Genomic DNA, 15719 nt, shown 5'->3' on the forward strand with positions numbered 1-15719 from the left:
ACAAGGGGCATACGGAAATACGTGCATGTGTGTGTGGCAGTTAAAACAATTGGTGACCACTACTGACATTTAGTAGACAAGGGCCAGGGATACAAAATATCCTACAATGCATGAGATGGTCTTCAACAATGAAAAAGTATCTCAACCCCAAATGCCAGGAATGCCTTTGATGAGAAATACTGCTCTAATCAAGCTAAGTATCTACCAAAAAAACTACCTTATTTGGAAAGCAATTCTAAATAGACTTTACTCTTCTGTCACTCTTATTTCAGAAGATCTTCAACTTTATTAATTATTCAGCCTTATATAGCAGTACAAATGAATGGCTTTATGGCATTTGGCCTGTGTCCCTACCCAATGAATGTAAAATATTTCTTGCTAACTGACTAATTCCGGAGGATGTCTTGGTCACTACACTTTCTTGACAATGGATAAAATCACTTCTATCATATCAGAGCTCCTGAAAAGAGAAAGCAAAACCCCGAAATGCATCATTAGGAAAGTGGCCGGGGAGCCAGTCACCTTGTTTGAGGTGGCATATTTGTGTGCAGCATAATATTCAGCATCTGCTTTCGCCTTCTCTCGGGCCAGGAATGCAGCATCTAGCAAATAAACAAAGGAAAGGTGTCAATCCATTCCCTCAGCTAGTTAAGAGTCCCTTTCCCCACTGCTTAATATTGTGACTGCCTATTTCACATTGAAAGTTTTAAAAACCTATTAGCAGTTTTCAAGTCCCAGTCCCCAGACAGCAACTTCTCAAAGAGGAATACTCTTTTCACTGTCAAATAACTCTCAGCTCATCTGAGCCCACTTGTTTTCTACTCTAAGTTGTTCCTTCTTTCCTCCACCCACTCTCCCACCTCCTATCACCCAAAGCCTTACACTCCACCCAGGCACTAAGCTTCAAGTAAAATAAGTCCAGACATAAAAGCTCTATTTACTGCATTGTCTCCAGCCTCCCCAAATTTGATCCAGAATCAGTCAACAGAGACAGACAGGAAGCAGCAATATATAAACAAGTGACTTCAAGACCGAGCTAAGAACATCAACATCTCACTATGTGAAATCAAGTAGTGTGAGGCCCTCCATGAAAACTGTTTTTCCCCCCCAATTAATTTTGGTTTTTTTTTGGACAGGTGGAAAAGAAACTGGTGGTGATGGGATTTATTATCTTGTATATTCTTTACTATTGATTATGGGTAATTTTCATACCTTGTCTGCCTGAAAATAAAGTGGTAGCTAATAAGCCACAATTTAAGGAAGAAAAGGAAAGCTGAGCTACCCACAGTCACAAACAAACCCAAAAGCTGGATATGTGATAGCAATTAAAAAAATTTATTTAGACTATCAGGCTAGCTACTTCCTCCAGACCAGATTATTCTGTCTATGGCCTTCTCACCCACCACAATCAAAGGCCTGATCCCTGGAGCAGAGAGGAGGCAGTTCGGGACAGTCAGAGCTTCATCCTGTCCCCACAATGTACCTTCGATTTCAGAAATGCGCTTTTCAGTTTCTTTTTCCATCACTTTCTGCTGAAACCGAATTTTTGCCACTTGTGCAATCTTCTCTGCTTCTATAATCATACAACATAAGAATACATATTCAAAACCATTTCTACAGTACCTGAGGCACTTCGAACCAGCAGCACACAGTCTAACATTTAATTACAGAAAGTTTTATGTGCTAATTGTTTCACTAAGTTTTATCTAGTCAGACTGTAAACTACTCAAAGGAAAAAAGGGAATTTATTTCCTAATTTACTGTTCTATTTTGACAGTGCTAGTTTTGTGGGAAGAAGGAGTAAAAAAGGTTAAAGTGCCAGTCCTTCATGCAACTCTGTAGCAACGGTCCACAAGCTAATGGGAAAAAAAAATTCTTTATGAAAGTACCACAGAACAAAAACAGAGCAACATAAATGCATCGCAACACAGGACAATTAATGTGGCAGGAGAAAGAAAGAATGAGTGACATAAGTTAAACCAAGGAAGACCTTCTGGAAGTAATCTTAAAGGAAATAATGGATATGACCTAAGAAGACATGCCAGGAAGCACAGAGAAAGACAAGAAGGGCCAGGCATGGTGATTCACGCCTGTAATCCCAGCACTTTGGGAGGCTGAGGCAGGAGGATCTCTTAAGCCCAAGAGTTCAAGACCAGCTTAAGCAACACAGTGAGACCTCCATCTCTACAAAAAATTTAAAAAATTAGCCAAGCATGATGGTGCATGCCTATAGTCCCAGCTACACAGGAGGCTGAGGCAAGAGGACCTCTCGAGCCTGGGAGGTCAAGGCTTACAGTGAGCCATGATCATGCCACTGCACTCCAGCCAGGGTGACAGAGTGAGGCCCTGCCTCAAAAACAAAAACAAAAACAAAAACAAAAAAAAGAAAGACAAGAAGGCACAAATGAACAAGTCACAATGGAGAGGTGATATGGAACCAGCCGACAAGAGAAGACAACGAAAAATAAGAAGAGAAAGAGGGCTAGGAGACCTCTGTCTTGAGTGACAGGATAAGGAGCTTAGTTTTACTATACTCAGGATCTACTGTTAAGTTACCATTAGGGAAATGACATGATGAAAATGGTATAAGAAGAGGAGTATTCCAACTGCTGTAGGGAAATAAAGCAGAAAGCAGGGTGATTCATTTGAGAAGGTGAAAACAAGCATTGGGAATGAACATGTTGGTGTGGCAAGCAAGTACATGCAGAGGAAACTCAACAGCCTTAATGAACCTCTGGCCTACCCAAATGACCCAGGACAAGAAGAAAGACTTGAATTACACTTTACATTCAATCACTGCTATTCTTAAAGAACATTCTCAATTCTTCTTTTCAGTCAAAGAAGATGGGTATTTTAAGACATCTTATCTCTGACCCCTAGAGAAAGTACATAATGGAAAGAAAACTTCCAAGTGATTTTTTTCTTTCCATAAAACAGTATGCTTTACGAACTACTCCAGGAGATAATTCCCTCTTTCTCCACCAATGTAAAATCAATCTATATTACACCATCCAAAAACTAAACTACTATGTTCAATGGGGTTAGAAATTGAACTGTAAGCAGAAACTCAAGATTAAACATGAACAAAAGGTGAGGGATCTGAAGCCTGCAGCTAGAACCCAGAGGATGTTGCCTCAACATAGGGGGACTGTTGTGGTAATCTCATCCAACAAAGCTCTCTGTCATGCGGGAATAAATCAATAAAAAGCACGACTAGACTTCTAGAAAAATGGCGCAGAAGGCCAAAAGGCCAGAGAGAAAACCCTTTAGCTAACAACCTCTTAAAATGCTAGATGAAATTTAGCAAATTTGTTTTTTAATGCATGGCTGAGTTGTAAGAAAGAATGAGAGATCCTCAAGTAACTTAAGCCAAGGGGGAGCCGAGAGCCTGTATGGTGGCGTCCCTGGGGTGGTTATTAGACAACAAGGGAGTGGGACCTGGGTTATTACCCATGCAAGACCAGGAGATGAGGCCTTGTGATATTAGGACTAAGACCCTTGCATAAAACAGACCTCTAGAGGGCTGCAACTCTAATGAAAGGGGAACTAAAACACTCTACCAACCAGCCCAGTTCAGCAGTAACCTTTTCTCTACCTAGCCGCATCACAGTGAAACTGAAGAACACCCAAATACAGACAGAAACATGTAAAAAGCAAAAAGAGAAGAAAGGCTGATTACTCAAAAGGAACAATTGGACTAACAGCATACTTGTAAACAGGTGCAAGAAGCCAAACAAAATTGAAATAATACTGCCATATTGATAAAGAAAAATTAGCTTGGTTTAGAATTGTAGGCTAAATTACCATTCAAGAATGAAATAAAAGCATTTTCAGACCAAGGAGGACTGAAGATAACTTTCAATCCTTAGTCTTCACTGAAAAAAAAATTACTAGAAAAAAAAAATCACCAGAAACAATGGAGAGGAAAAAACATTACTCAACACATGTCAATCAAAATAAATGTTTACTGTAAGGATTAATCATAATGATCATAATCGATGGGAGGATAAAGACAACATGAAACTAAAATACTATGCAATAATAAAATGTAAGACTGGAGGACAGTGATAAGAGTTAAAGCATTCTAAGGTATTGTTCAAGAAGAGGATAGAATTTTTAACAACTAGTTATACATTCCAGAAATGGAATGTAAAACTTCCAATCAAGTAAAAGGAAGAAAAGAAAAGAAAATTCAATCAATTCAATACCAATCAGAAAAGGGAAAAAGAAGCAGAGAAAAATGCATGGTAAATAGCACATAATCAAATGATACAAACACATCCAAATATAGCAGTAACCACAATAAATATAAAAAGACTAAACTCACCAGTTAAAAGACAGATTCTCACATTGGATAAGATAACAAAATCCAGCTATATGCTGTTTACAAGAGACACACCTAAAACATAATGACATAGAAAAGTTGAAAGTAAAAGAATGGGAAAAGGTACACCAAGAAAATAACTAACCAAGAAAAATCTGGTATAGCTATATTAGCAGGCAAAATAGCTCTTAAGTTAAAAACACATCTAGGGATAAAGGTTATTACAAAACAGAAGCAATTCTCCAGGAGACATAACAATCCTGAACCTGAATGTTCTTAATGATATAGTCCCATATACAAGGAAAAAAATTACATGTCAACAAACCCATGGTCATTGTGGGAAATTTTAACACATCTTTCTCAGTAACTGATAGGTCAAGAAGGCAAAAATTAGAAGAATACAGAAGATGTGAACAACACAATTCATAAGCCTGACCAAATGGGTATATAAAGAAACCTGCATCCAACAACCAGAGAACACAGATTCAATCTTTCCAAGCACACAGACATTTACAAAAAAGGACCGTATACAGGTAGGCCACAAAGCAATTTTCAATAAATATTTAAGAATCCATATAACAGGTCTTATTTTCTGACTACAATGTAGTAACACTGGAAATCAACAATAAAAAGGTAGCCCCTCAAAACCCACTAAACCAGAAATTGAAACATATACTTTTAATAATTCATGAGCCAAAGAAGAAATTAGAAGGAAAAGGTTTTTAAAAGAATTAAAACTGAACACCAATATACAAAGTACATTTCAAAACCTGTGAAACATAGCTAAAGCAATCCTTAGAAATTTATAATCTTCCATGTTTCCACTAGAAAAGACTGAAACTTAACTATCCAACTCAAGAAGTTAAAAAAGAACAAATGAATAAACTAAAAAAAAAAAAAAGATGGAAGGAAATAATTTTTAAAAAGTGTAAATAATATAATTTAAACAAAGTAACAATCAACAAAACCAAAAGAAAAGCCAATTCTCTGAAAAGATAAATAAAATAAAACAGACCTCCGGCAAAATTGATACAGCAAAAGAAAAGGCACAAGCAAACAGTATTAGCAATGAAAAGGGGCACACAGATTTGGTAGAGGTTTTAAAAATCATGAGAGAATTCTACAAACAAATTTATGCCCCAAAATTTGAAATATCAGATGAAATGAACAATTTTCTATGAAAATATAATTACCAAAACTGGCTTAAAAAGAAAACATGTATCTGAATAGACCTATATTCAATACAGGAATTAAATCAATAGATTAAATGTTACCACAAAAAGCAAATGAAAAAAAGCAGAAACCCCACAAGACTAAGATGGCTTTTATGAGTTCCACTAGACCTACAAAGATGAAATTATACAGATCTGATACATAATGATGTGACATACAATAGAACACAGAAAAGGAAGCCATGCTCTTCAACTCATCTTGGGGATAGTATAACCATGATACAAAAAAACCTAACACTAAAAGTATAAGAAAATTATAAGCTGATCTCATTTATGAAAATAAAGGTAAAAATTCTAAAGAAATTATCAGCAAACTATATAAAAATGTATATAATGACCTATATAATGACCAAGTGGACTGTTTGTCCCAGGAACGCAAAGATAAATCTGTTAATATAATTTACCATATTAACAGCTTTAAAAACATCTCAATATATGTAGAAAAAATTTTCAGACTGGGCACAGTGGCTCACACCTGTAATCCTAGTACTTTGGAAGACTGAGGCAGGTGGATCACTTGAACTCAGGAATTCAAGACCAGCCTGGGCAACATGGTGAAACCCTGTCTCTACAGAAAATACAAAAATTACCTGGGTGTGGTGGCGTACACTTGTAGTCTCAGCTACTTGAGAGGCTGAGGTGGGAAAATAACTTAAGCCCAGGAGGCTGAGGCTGCAGTGAACTGTGATTACACCACTGTACTCCAGCCTGGGTGACAAAGCGAGACCTTGTCTCAAAAAAATTCTGAAAGTTTTAACAGCCATTCAAAATAAAAGCTCTCAGCAAGCAAAGTACAGATTTGAAACTTTATTAACCAGTGTTAAATACAGCAAATTTCACTGGGACTATTTAAAGTTAAGGACAAGAATGCTTGTCACTTTCTTTTCTACACTGTACTTAGAAGTCATAGCCTAAAGCAGTAAGATAGGAAGAAATAAAAAGTATGTGACTTAGAAGAAAAATAAAATTGTCCTTATGTGAAGATAAGGACCTATTGTCTGAAGACCATATGATTGTTCCTGGGAAATCTAAGCGACTATTAGAAATAAGAGCATCTTCAGCAATATTGCTAAATAAAAAAATCTACAGCATACTTATACAAAACCAATTAGAAAATGTGCCTTTAAAAAAGTCAATAAAAAAAATAAATGTATATAAGAACAAACCTTTAATAAATGTGCAAGAACTTTAGAAGAAAATTAAGACACTTTTTAAAAGACGATTCTCCTAAATGGAGAAATAGATTTATAAGACTCAGTATCATAATCTTCTCCAAATTGATGCATACCTTCAATACAATTCCAATCAAAATCCCAACACAATATTTCACAAAACTTAAGGAGCTGGTTCTAAAATTCATGTGGATGAATAAAGGGCCTAGAATAGTCCAGGATAATTTTAAATATAGTTAGGAATAGTTAACAGGTAAGAGAAATAGTTACACAACTCACTCTCCACATAGCAAGACTTAATATAAAAGCTACTAATTAAAACAAAGTAATACTGAGGAAGGAGAGACAAAAAAATTGGAAAATAATAGAGATTCTGGCATCAGAACAAATTATGTATAGTATCTTATTATATGATGGATATGGCATTAGAAATAAGTAGAGGAAATAATAAACTATTCAATAAACAGTCTGAGACAATTGGCTTGCCACTTGAAAAAATTAAACTGAATCCCTATGTCATACTCAACACCAAAATAAATTCCAGATGGGTTAAAGACTTAAATATGAAAAGCAAAACTTTAAAACTTTTAGAATAAAAGTATTACTTTGGACTAGGGAAAGAATTCTTAAGATAGGAAAAGCACAAAACATAAAGGAAAAGACTAATGAATTTGACTACACAAAAACTACACATATATGTATATCGAAGACATTGTAAAGTTCAAAGACATGCCACAAATTGAAAGAAGATGTTGGAAATGCATAAATCTGAAAAAGGATCAGTATCCAGGGGATAGAAAGGACTCTTACAAATCAACTCAAAAAAGCAATCAAATAATGGGCTAATTAGCGGACATTAATAGGCAATTCATATAACGACAACAAAAAAGGAAACTTGAATGACCAATAAGCAATATTCAACTTTACTAACAATCAGGGAAATTCAAATTGAAATTATGTGATACCACGTCTTCCATTAAACTGGCATAAAGTTTTAAGTCTCATAACTCCAAGGACCAAGAAGGATGTGTGGAAATGGGAATCCAAATATGGCAGCATAGAAACTGGAAATCAAATATTGTTGAAGAAATGGTAAAATCAAAGAAGTACTTGAGAGAGCAATTTGTCAATATTTTGAATGTGAAGACATGCTACCCTATGACCCATCAATTCTACTTTGAGATAGCTATTCTAGAGCAGTGCTTCTCAAACTACCTGTGGAAAAGTACCTTACCTTTTTTTGTGTGTATTTCAATTTATGAGGAACCAATAAATTGTAAACTATAACAAAAACAAATTACAGTACTAGAAAAAAGAAATTAAAAAACAAAAACATAAATATATAAGCTCTGATTTTTTATTTTTGATTCAACAGACATAAAACTGCTGTATTAAAATGCTATAAAAACTTCTAAACACTCATTCTCAATTTCTGTACTCATCTCATTGAGGCTCAGAAACAAAAAGCTGGTGATAGGGCACTGGCCCACACCATACACTAAGTAATGCTACTCTATGGAAACCTGCACATGTACACTGTATCCCGGAGGCACTGGATAAGAATGTTATTGTGGCAGTGTTTGTAATAAGGAAAAACTAGAAACTACCTAACTCTTCATTGGTAATTCATTACAATAAAACTAGGCCCGCTCATAGAACGAAAAATATAGCAGCTAAAATGTAATAAGGAAAAACTAGAAACTACCTAACTCTTCATTGGTAATTCATTACAATAAAACTAGGCCCGCTCATAGAACGAAAAATATAGCAGCTAAAAATAAACGACCTACCATCTCACAGAGAATAAGGATAAAATGCCAAAAAAAGAAAAAAACCCTAGATCTACATGTATCAATATGAATAAAACTCAAACAATGTTAGTGAAAATAAGGCAAGTTGTAAAATAAGAGTTTGGTATCATCTTTGTAGTTTCCAACAGGTAAAACAATTTTATAAACTGTTACACACTTACAGTAGAAGTACAAAAATATGGACAGAAAGGATCTACATCAACTTCAGAATAGAAGTTAATCTGAGAAGAAAAGTCAAGGAGTAGGACCAGCGAACATACAAAGGAGGCTTCAAACAGATATTTAATTTTTTTCTTAAAAAAAAAAAAGATCTGAAGGGAATAAGGCAAAATCTTAAGCTTTCATTATACTGTTCTCTGTACATTCCTGTATAATTGAATTATTTAATTAAAGATGTCTTAAACTTTCAGCATCAACCGAGGGCCAAAGAGGGCAATCTAATACACAGTGACCTGGAGTATAAAGGAAGCCACTGTAATCCAAAATGAACTGTATACAATCCTGCCATGCTTTCATAAACGGCACTATCTATCCAGGTAAAACTAAGTGCATGTCAACAACAAGGATGCATACTACAATCTGAAACTTTGGTCAAAAAACTTCCCTATTCTTAATCTGTACAAATGAAAATGCTATCCACAGACTCAAGCTGCCTATAAACCCTATCCATTCTCCCTGTTCTTGAAAGACAACAGTAGCACCTAACAACATGATGGACAGCCACAGCACATCATTAAGTACTGGTCTCACCTACTTTTAAAGGCTTTAGAACATCTGAATATACAGTGGAGAGTCCAGAATTCCCCACTACCTATGATGCAATCTTACTGAGTTCCATAATACCCAAAATGAGACTGACAAAGAACAGGACAAACAACAAATGTACTTAGAGACAATCATTTCAGAGAGAAATCCAAGTACCTATAACTGCCTTTTTCCTCTCTGTCTCAGCTTCTTTTTCCACAACCTTTTGTTTCTGTGCAGCTATAAGGAGTTTTGTCTTCTCAGCCTCCCTGTGAAGCAAAATGTTATAAAAATTAGAAATGATTCTCCTATGTGCAGTCACAGCCAGTAATTCTGACCCTATAGTGAGTCAGAGAATCGTTTTGTTAACACGAGCTTTTGGACCCACTAAGGTAGGTTAACAGAGGTGTTACTTTATTTTACTTATAATAAATCTGAGGTTGAAAGATTCAATGATTTGCCCAAAGTCACCCAGAGATAGGAAAAAAATTTAGTACATTTGAATTTTAGTTTGGCTTTCTTCTCCTAGTTGTATTGTGTAAAGCCTGTGATTTGGAAGGGAATATATCAATACTTCCTTTGCTGTTAGACCTCCAGCTAGTCCATACAGCAGCTCTGTGCCAATCAGAAAATGGCACCAGCCTCTGGGCAGATGCAGTCCCACAGGTGCATGGTTTGACATGCAGAATGAAGCTGGGTTTCAGCCCCTGCCCTCCTCAGGTGGGCACCCATGTGCAGTGACCATATTTGTTGCACAGAAGATATAACTAGGTGGTAGTTATTAGGTAGTAAACTGGGGCTTACAGTAAGGAGAATTTTCTAAGGCTTCCAGTGTCTAATACGGGTTGAGCATTTCTGATGTGAAAATTTGAAATCCAAAATGCTCCAAAATCTGAAACTTTTTGAGAGCCCACATTATGACACAAGTGGAAAATTCCACACATAAGCACTTAAGGTAAACTTTGTTTCATGCACAAAATTATTTAAAATATTCCATAAAGTTACCTTCAGGCTATAGGTGTATATGGGACATAAATAAATACCTTAAAAAAAAAAACTAACCACTATACCAACAAGGAAGAACATAAATATATTTTATATTTAGACCTGGGTCCCATCCCCGAGATACCTCATTATGTCTATGCAAATATTGAAAAATCTTTACAAATCCAAAATTTAAAATACTTCTGGTCCCAAGCATTTTGGATAAGGGATACTAAACCTGTAATGGAAATGGCTGGCATATTACTAAGCATGTACAAGTAGCTACTGGGTAACCACATGGCAGAAATGGTATAAGAAAACACAACTATCACGTGCAAGGTTATACTGGATCATCCCAAGGTAGCTTTTAATTCTGGAATTCCAATAGTCTATAAAATTAAGAAAGATCTAGAATCATCTGAAAAGTAAATCCAATAGTTTCCCCAAAACACTTCCCCTCAAAATTTCCCCTCTTTCCTCTGATAACATTGATAAAGACATCAAATGACAGTCTGAATACTATGATTTATTTGAGAGCAGAAAACACACAATATTCATTTTTCCGTCACCAGAAGCAATCATTTTTATTTATTTATTTTTTTGAGATGGAGTCTCGCTCTGTCGCCCAGGCTGGAATGCAGTGGCACTATCTCGACTCACTGCAAGTTCCGCCTCCTGAGTTCACGCCATTCTCCTGCCTCAGCCTCCCGAGTAGCTGGGACTACAGGCGCCCACCACCATGCCTGGCTAATTTTTTGTATTTTTAGTAGAGACGGGGTTTCATCGTGTTAGCTAGGATGGTCTCGATCTCCTGACCTCATGATCCGCCCACCTTGGCCTCCCAAAGTGCTGGGATTACAGGCATGAGCCACCGCACCCGGCCTAAGCAATCATATTTAAAGCCTAAGACATGCTGAGCCTTTAATAAAATATTTTTTTTGAGACGGAGTTTCGTTCTTGTTGCCCAGGTTGGAGTGCAATGGCGTGGTCTCGGCTCACTGCAACCTCTACCTCCCCGGTTGAAGTGACTCTCCTGCCTCAGCCTCCCCAGTAGCTGGGATTATAGGCGCTTGCCACCATGTCCAGCTAATTTTTCTATTTTTACTAGAGACAGGATTTCACCATGTTGGCCAGGCTGGTCTCAAACTCTTGACCTCAGGTGATCCGCCGGCCTCAGCCTCCTGAAGTGCTATGATTATAGGCATAAGCCACCACGGCCCGCCTATAAATATTTTTTAAATAAGTGGATCACATCCATAATCTACCCAGCCTGGCACTCTACACTTTATACTTTTAAAAGAAGAGTTCCTTGTCTACAATGAAAAAGAGAAAACAGACTGGGTGTGGTGACTCAAGCCTGTAATCCCAGTACTTTGGGAGGCCAAGGCAGGAGGACTGCTTGAGCCCATGAGTTTGAGACCAGGCTGGGCAACAGGGCAAAACTCCATCTCTATGAAAAATACAAAATTTAGCCAGGTGTGGTGGCATGCACTGGTAGTCCCAACTACTCAGGAGGCTGAGGTGGGAGGATCACTTAATCACTTGAGCCTGGGAGGTTGAGACTGCAGTGAGCTGTGATTGTGCCACTGCACTGCAGCCTGGGCAATAGAGCAAGACCTTGTCTCAAAAAAAAAAAAAAAATCAAGAAAAAGAGAAATAAAACTCTGTATGAGCTCAGAGAAGGTATGAGGGAAAAGGAAAATATAAAAGAAGAAAAAAACAATAAAAATCTGCATGGTAACAAAAAGGACTCAGAAGTAAATAACCTCATAAAGTAGTATTACTGCTCCTTGGACTTCCAGTATTTATACATCTGTGGTATCCTTGACTTGTGCAAATTTATTTTTCCAGCGTCTTATACTTTCCCTTTTAACATATCAGCCAAATTTCCTAAAAACTTTTATTTCTTCTTTTCAGTACCAGTCATACAAAAACAATATTGCCATTTCAAACACAGTAAGTATTCCCCTAAAAGGGATCCTCTTAGAAACTAATTTCATGTCTTCTCATTCCCAGCCAGCCCTGGATACATAAAAGAGAAGACCACCAGGAGTCAACAGAAGCAAGGCTTCCCTAGAGGCACATTATAAAGAACCAGGTCTAATTTTAGATATACAATCACATACAATGGAAAACCAAACTTTATACCAACAAGATATCTATTCCTACCATTACAACACAGAAACAAAATATGAGCACTCTCTTCAACCCTAACAGCTAAAGGACTCTTTCCTCTATTAAATATTTAATTCAAGGTACTATTCATATAAAATTATACCTCCTTAAGCTTCCAGCAATAGTTTTACAGCAAACTGCATCTTTAGCCACTGAAACTGCTCCTGAAATGTCCATACATAAAGAGAACACTAATAAGAGTCTAGTGGGAATTAAGACACAAGAATAAGCAATATTACTAGAGTAAGAGTAAAGAAGATAGACACATACTCCACCCCAGAGTGTATTGTCTCACATGTTTCCTCTAGACTGGAGTATTAATATGCAGACAGCCCTAAACAGAAATATTGGGATCCCATGCATATTACTCACATTAACTCAAAATTTCTTCTTATGGCTTCTGGGATTTTGGGTTTTGTAACACGCACAGCCTAAAAAATAAAAGTGAAAAAGCCAAAGTGTATTTGAAAGATAAATCTTCAAATTAAATCTTCTACAGAAAAGCCCCTCAAATGATACTAATCTAATAAACAACAGCTATAATACAGCAGCCTACTAACACGTTTGGGGATCCCACCAGAACATTTACTTTTCATGCCATCACACCAAGAATCAAAGACAAGCTGCTTCTTATTTCCTTACACAATGCCAGATTACAAGAAAAACCATCTACCCACTGAGGAAACAACTGCCTTATGAAAAAGGTTCTCCCTTAAAAGATGTTTTACAAAGGTCGTTAGATACTTTTGCTTTCTTTTTCAACCCTGTAAACCAAAGAAGCCGGGAAGCCAAAGTTCCAAGACTGAAACTGTAAAGTCAGAAACAATTAGTCAAATACAAAAACAAACAAAAAATCCCAGGTTGGTGTATGCAATTTAATACAGTGAGTAGTTAGTAAATTAATCTATCACTTCCAACCCCTGCAATCACTTGGTATTTGCTGTAAGTAAACAGCCCACTGGCTGAAGGAAAACAAATATCAATTAAAAGCTTATATTCTTTCTTCCTGAACTCTCACTTAGAACAAAGTCTGTCTTTGTAGAGGCTGTTTACTAGACACTGTGTTTCCCTAATCATAGTGTTCTTTGACATAATTAAGATTATCTACCTGGACAGTACTGTTTTTTGAAGGCTGAGTTTTCCACATCAAGGACTTGATCTCTCAAAAGCTTTTGATTTTACTAAACATATGATACCCCGCCGCCCCACCTATACTGCAAACACACACAAAAAACACTTTGCTGGTCTGAAGAAGTTTTCCTTCTGAAAACTGGCTAACCTTTTAAGTATTATAACAAAGCCTTTAAGCACTTAGTCTTCTTTAAAGGCTTTTAAAACTTTTAAGCAATATAGCATTCCCTATATGAAACAGATGAGTCACATTTGTAGGTAATTTTGAGGACTATCATAACTAAATATAAGGATTACAGTGGAATGGAATAAGCAGCTGAAGGCTGTGTGGAAAGAACTCACAACACACTGGCAGTGACACATGTGAGGCCTCACAACTCAGTGGAGACATCCAGAAGACAAATAAAAATTCAGGACCAGATTTTGTGAGATGTCAGATTTCACCATGTGACTAGCAGACATAAGATTACTTCCAATATGGATTAATATGATTCAAGGGAAGCACTGTCATACTGCATTTAATTAAGAGACCGGCTACATATCTTTCTAGCCTTATTAAAAGAAGTACAAAGTAGGACTTTTTTTTTTTTTGAGATGGAGTTTTGCTCTTGTTACCCAGGCTGGAGTGCGGTGGTGCAATCTCAGTTCACTGCAACCTCCACCTCCCAGGTTCAAGCGATTCTTCTGCCTTAGCCTCCCTAGTTGCTGGGATTACAGGCATGTGCCACCAAGCCCGATTAATTTTTGTATTGTTTTTTAGTAGAGACAGGGTTTCACTATGTTAGTCAGGCTGGTCTCGAACTCCTGACCTCAGGTGATCCAACCACCTCGGCCTCCCAAAATGCTGGGATTACAGGCATGAGCCACCACACCCGGCCAGGACTGTCTTTTGAAGACTCCTATTTTGCTGAATGAGGCTGAAGAACATACTACATTGTGCTTGCCAATCTTGGGAAATCTCACAGATTTTCAAATATGTGAAAACATAAACACTTACTGTACAGATACCATGATTAAATTGCATCAAAAGAGATTTTAAAAGTAAAAGTGGGAAGTCTCACTCACGCACCCCTCTCCCTCACAGGAGAGAGAGCTATTCTCCTTTCTGTTTTTTTTGCCTATTAAACCTCCGCTCTTAACCTCAAATAATAAAATAAATAAAATAAAATAATGCCCCCACTCCACTCACATACATAGAGTGAATGGAGGAAAAAAATGGCTAATGAAATGAATATATGTATTGAAACTGACCCCTGGGCTTTAAGTATATATTATAAATCAAAAGCCAGTCTATAATATAGTCACTCCCTTAAATAACATAGGAAAAAAAAAAATCAAAGACGACCATTTTCATCATTCTAATTTGCCAGAGTAGTTTTTCAAGAAGAAAAATGGGATATAAATATATGGAAAGGAAAAAAATAAAACAGTGACTGTAAAAATAGTAACCCAAAAATTACTAGAAGGCAGTGAATTCAAGTTGTAGATATATGATAAATCTACCAAGAATCAATCACATTCCTCAATGATTAAAAAAAAAAAGACCAAATATTGAACAGCATTAAAATTCATTAAATCCATTGGTATTAATTCAACTTAGGATATGAGTTTCTCCCCCAAATCAGAAATTCTAAAAACCAAAAAGGCTGATATGATAAAGTAAAGCCATAAACTATATTTCTATTTTTAACTTATATTGGAGGATTGCATGAGGCCAGGAGTTTGAGACCAGCCTGGGCAACACAGCAAAGGCCCAGCTCTACAAAAAATAAAAAAATTAGCCAGATGTGGTGGTGTGTACCTGTACTCCTAGCCACTTGGGAGGCTAAGGCAGGAGAATTACTTGAGCCCAGGAGTTCAAGGCTGCAGTGACCTATGATCGTGCCACTGCACTCCAGCCTGGGCAACAGAGGGAGACCCCGTCTCAAAACAAAACAAAACAAAACAACATGTATATAGCTACTTAGGTGCCTGATATAGCTTGAAAATATCGATAATGAAAACTCATCTGGAAGATTAAGCTGGCAGAAACAGCAAAGGCCATTATTTTTTAAAAGATGATGTCTCTTGCCAGATTTTAAAATAAAAAGTTGAATTATCACAACCATATGGTAATGTGTTAAAAATAACAGCTCAAAAACAGATT

The 15719-nt window shown here is 36.7% G+C and overlaps 1 protein-coding gene across 7 annotated transcripts in view; it reads right to left on the reverse strand.

Moving 5' to 3' along the window:
- The window catches only part of ERLIN1 (ER lipid raft associated 1), a 36149-nt gene that overhangs the window by 4253 nt on the left and 16177 nt on the right, over positions 1-15719 (reverse strand). For 3 of the 7 annotated variants that reach the window (XM_054436895.2, XM_054436894.1, XM_054436896.2), the window contains exons 8-11: positions 12815-12873; positions 9461-9552; positions 1484-1573; positions 523-602 (exon numbers count right to left, since the gene is read on the reverse strand). In XM_054436895.2, coding sequence (XP_054292870.1) covers positions 523-602; positions 1484-1573; positions 9461-9552; positions 12815-12873 — 321 coding nt within the window. Of the gene's footprint in view, positions 1-522; positions 603-1403; positions 1574-9460; positions 9553-12814; positions 12874-15719 lie in introns of all 7 variants that reach the window. The other 4 variants (XM_063670148.1, XM_063670147.1, XM_054436897.1 and 1 more) reach the window with 2 other exon arrangements.

Source organism: Pongo pygmaeus, chromosome 8, assembly GCF_028885625.2.
Source record: "Pongo pygmaeus isolate AG05252 chromosome 8, NHGRI_mPonPyg2-v2.0_pri, whole genome shotgun sequence".
NCBI classification, from domain to species: Eukaryota; Metazoa; Chordata; class Mammalia; order Primates; family Hominidae; genus Pongo; species Pongo pygmaeus.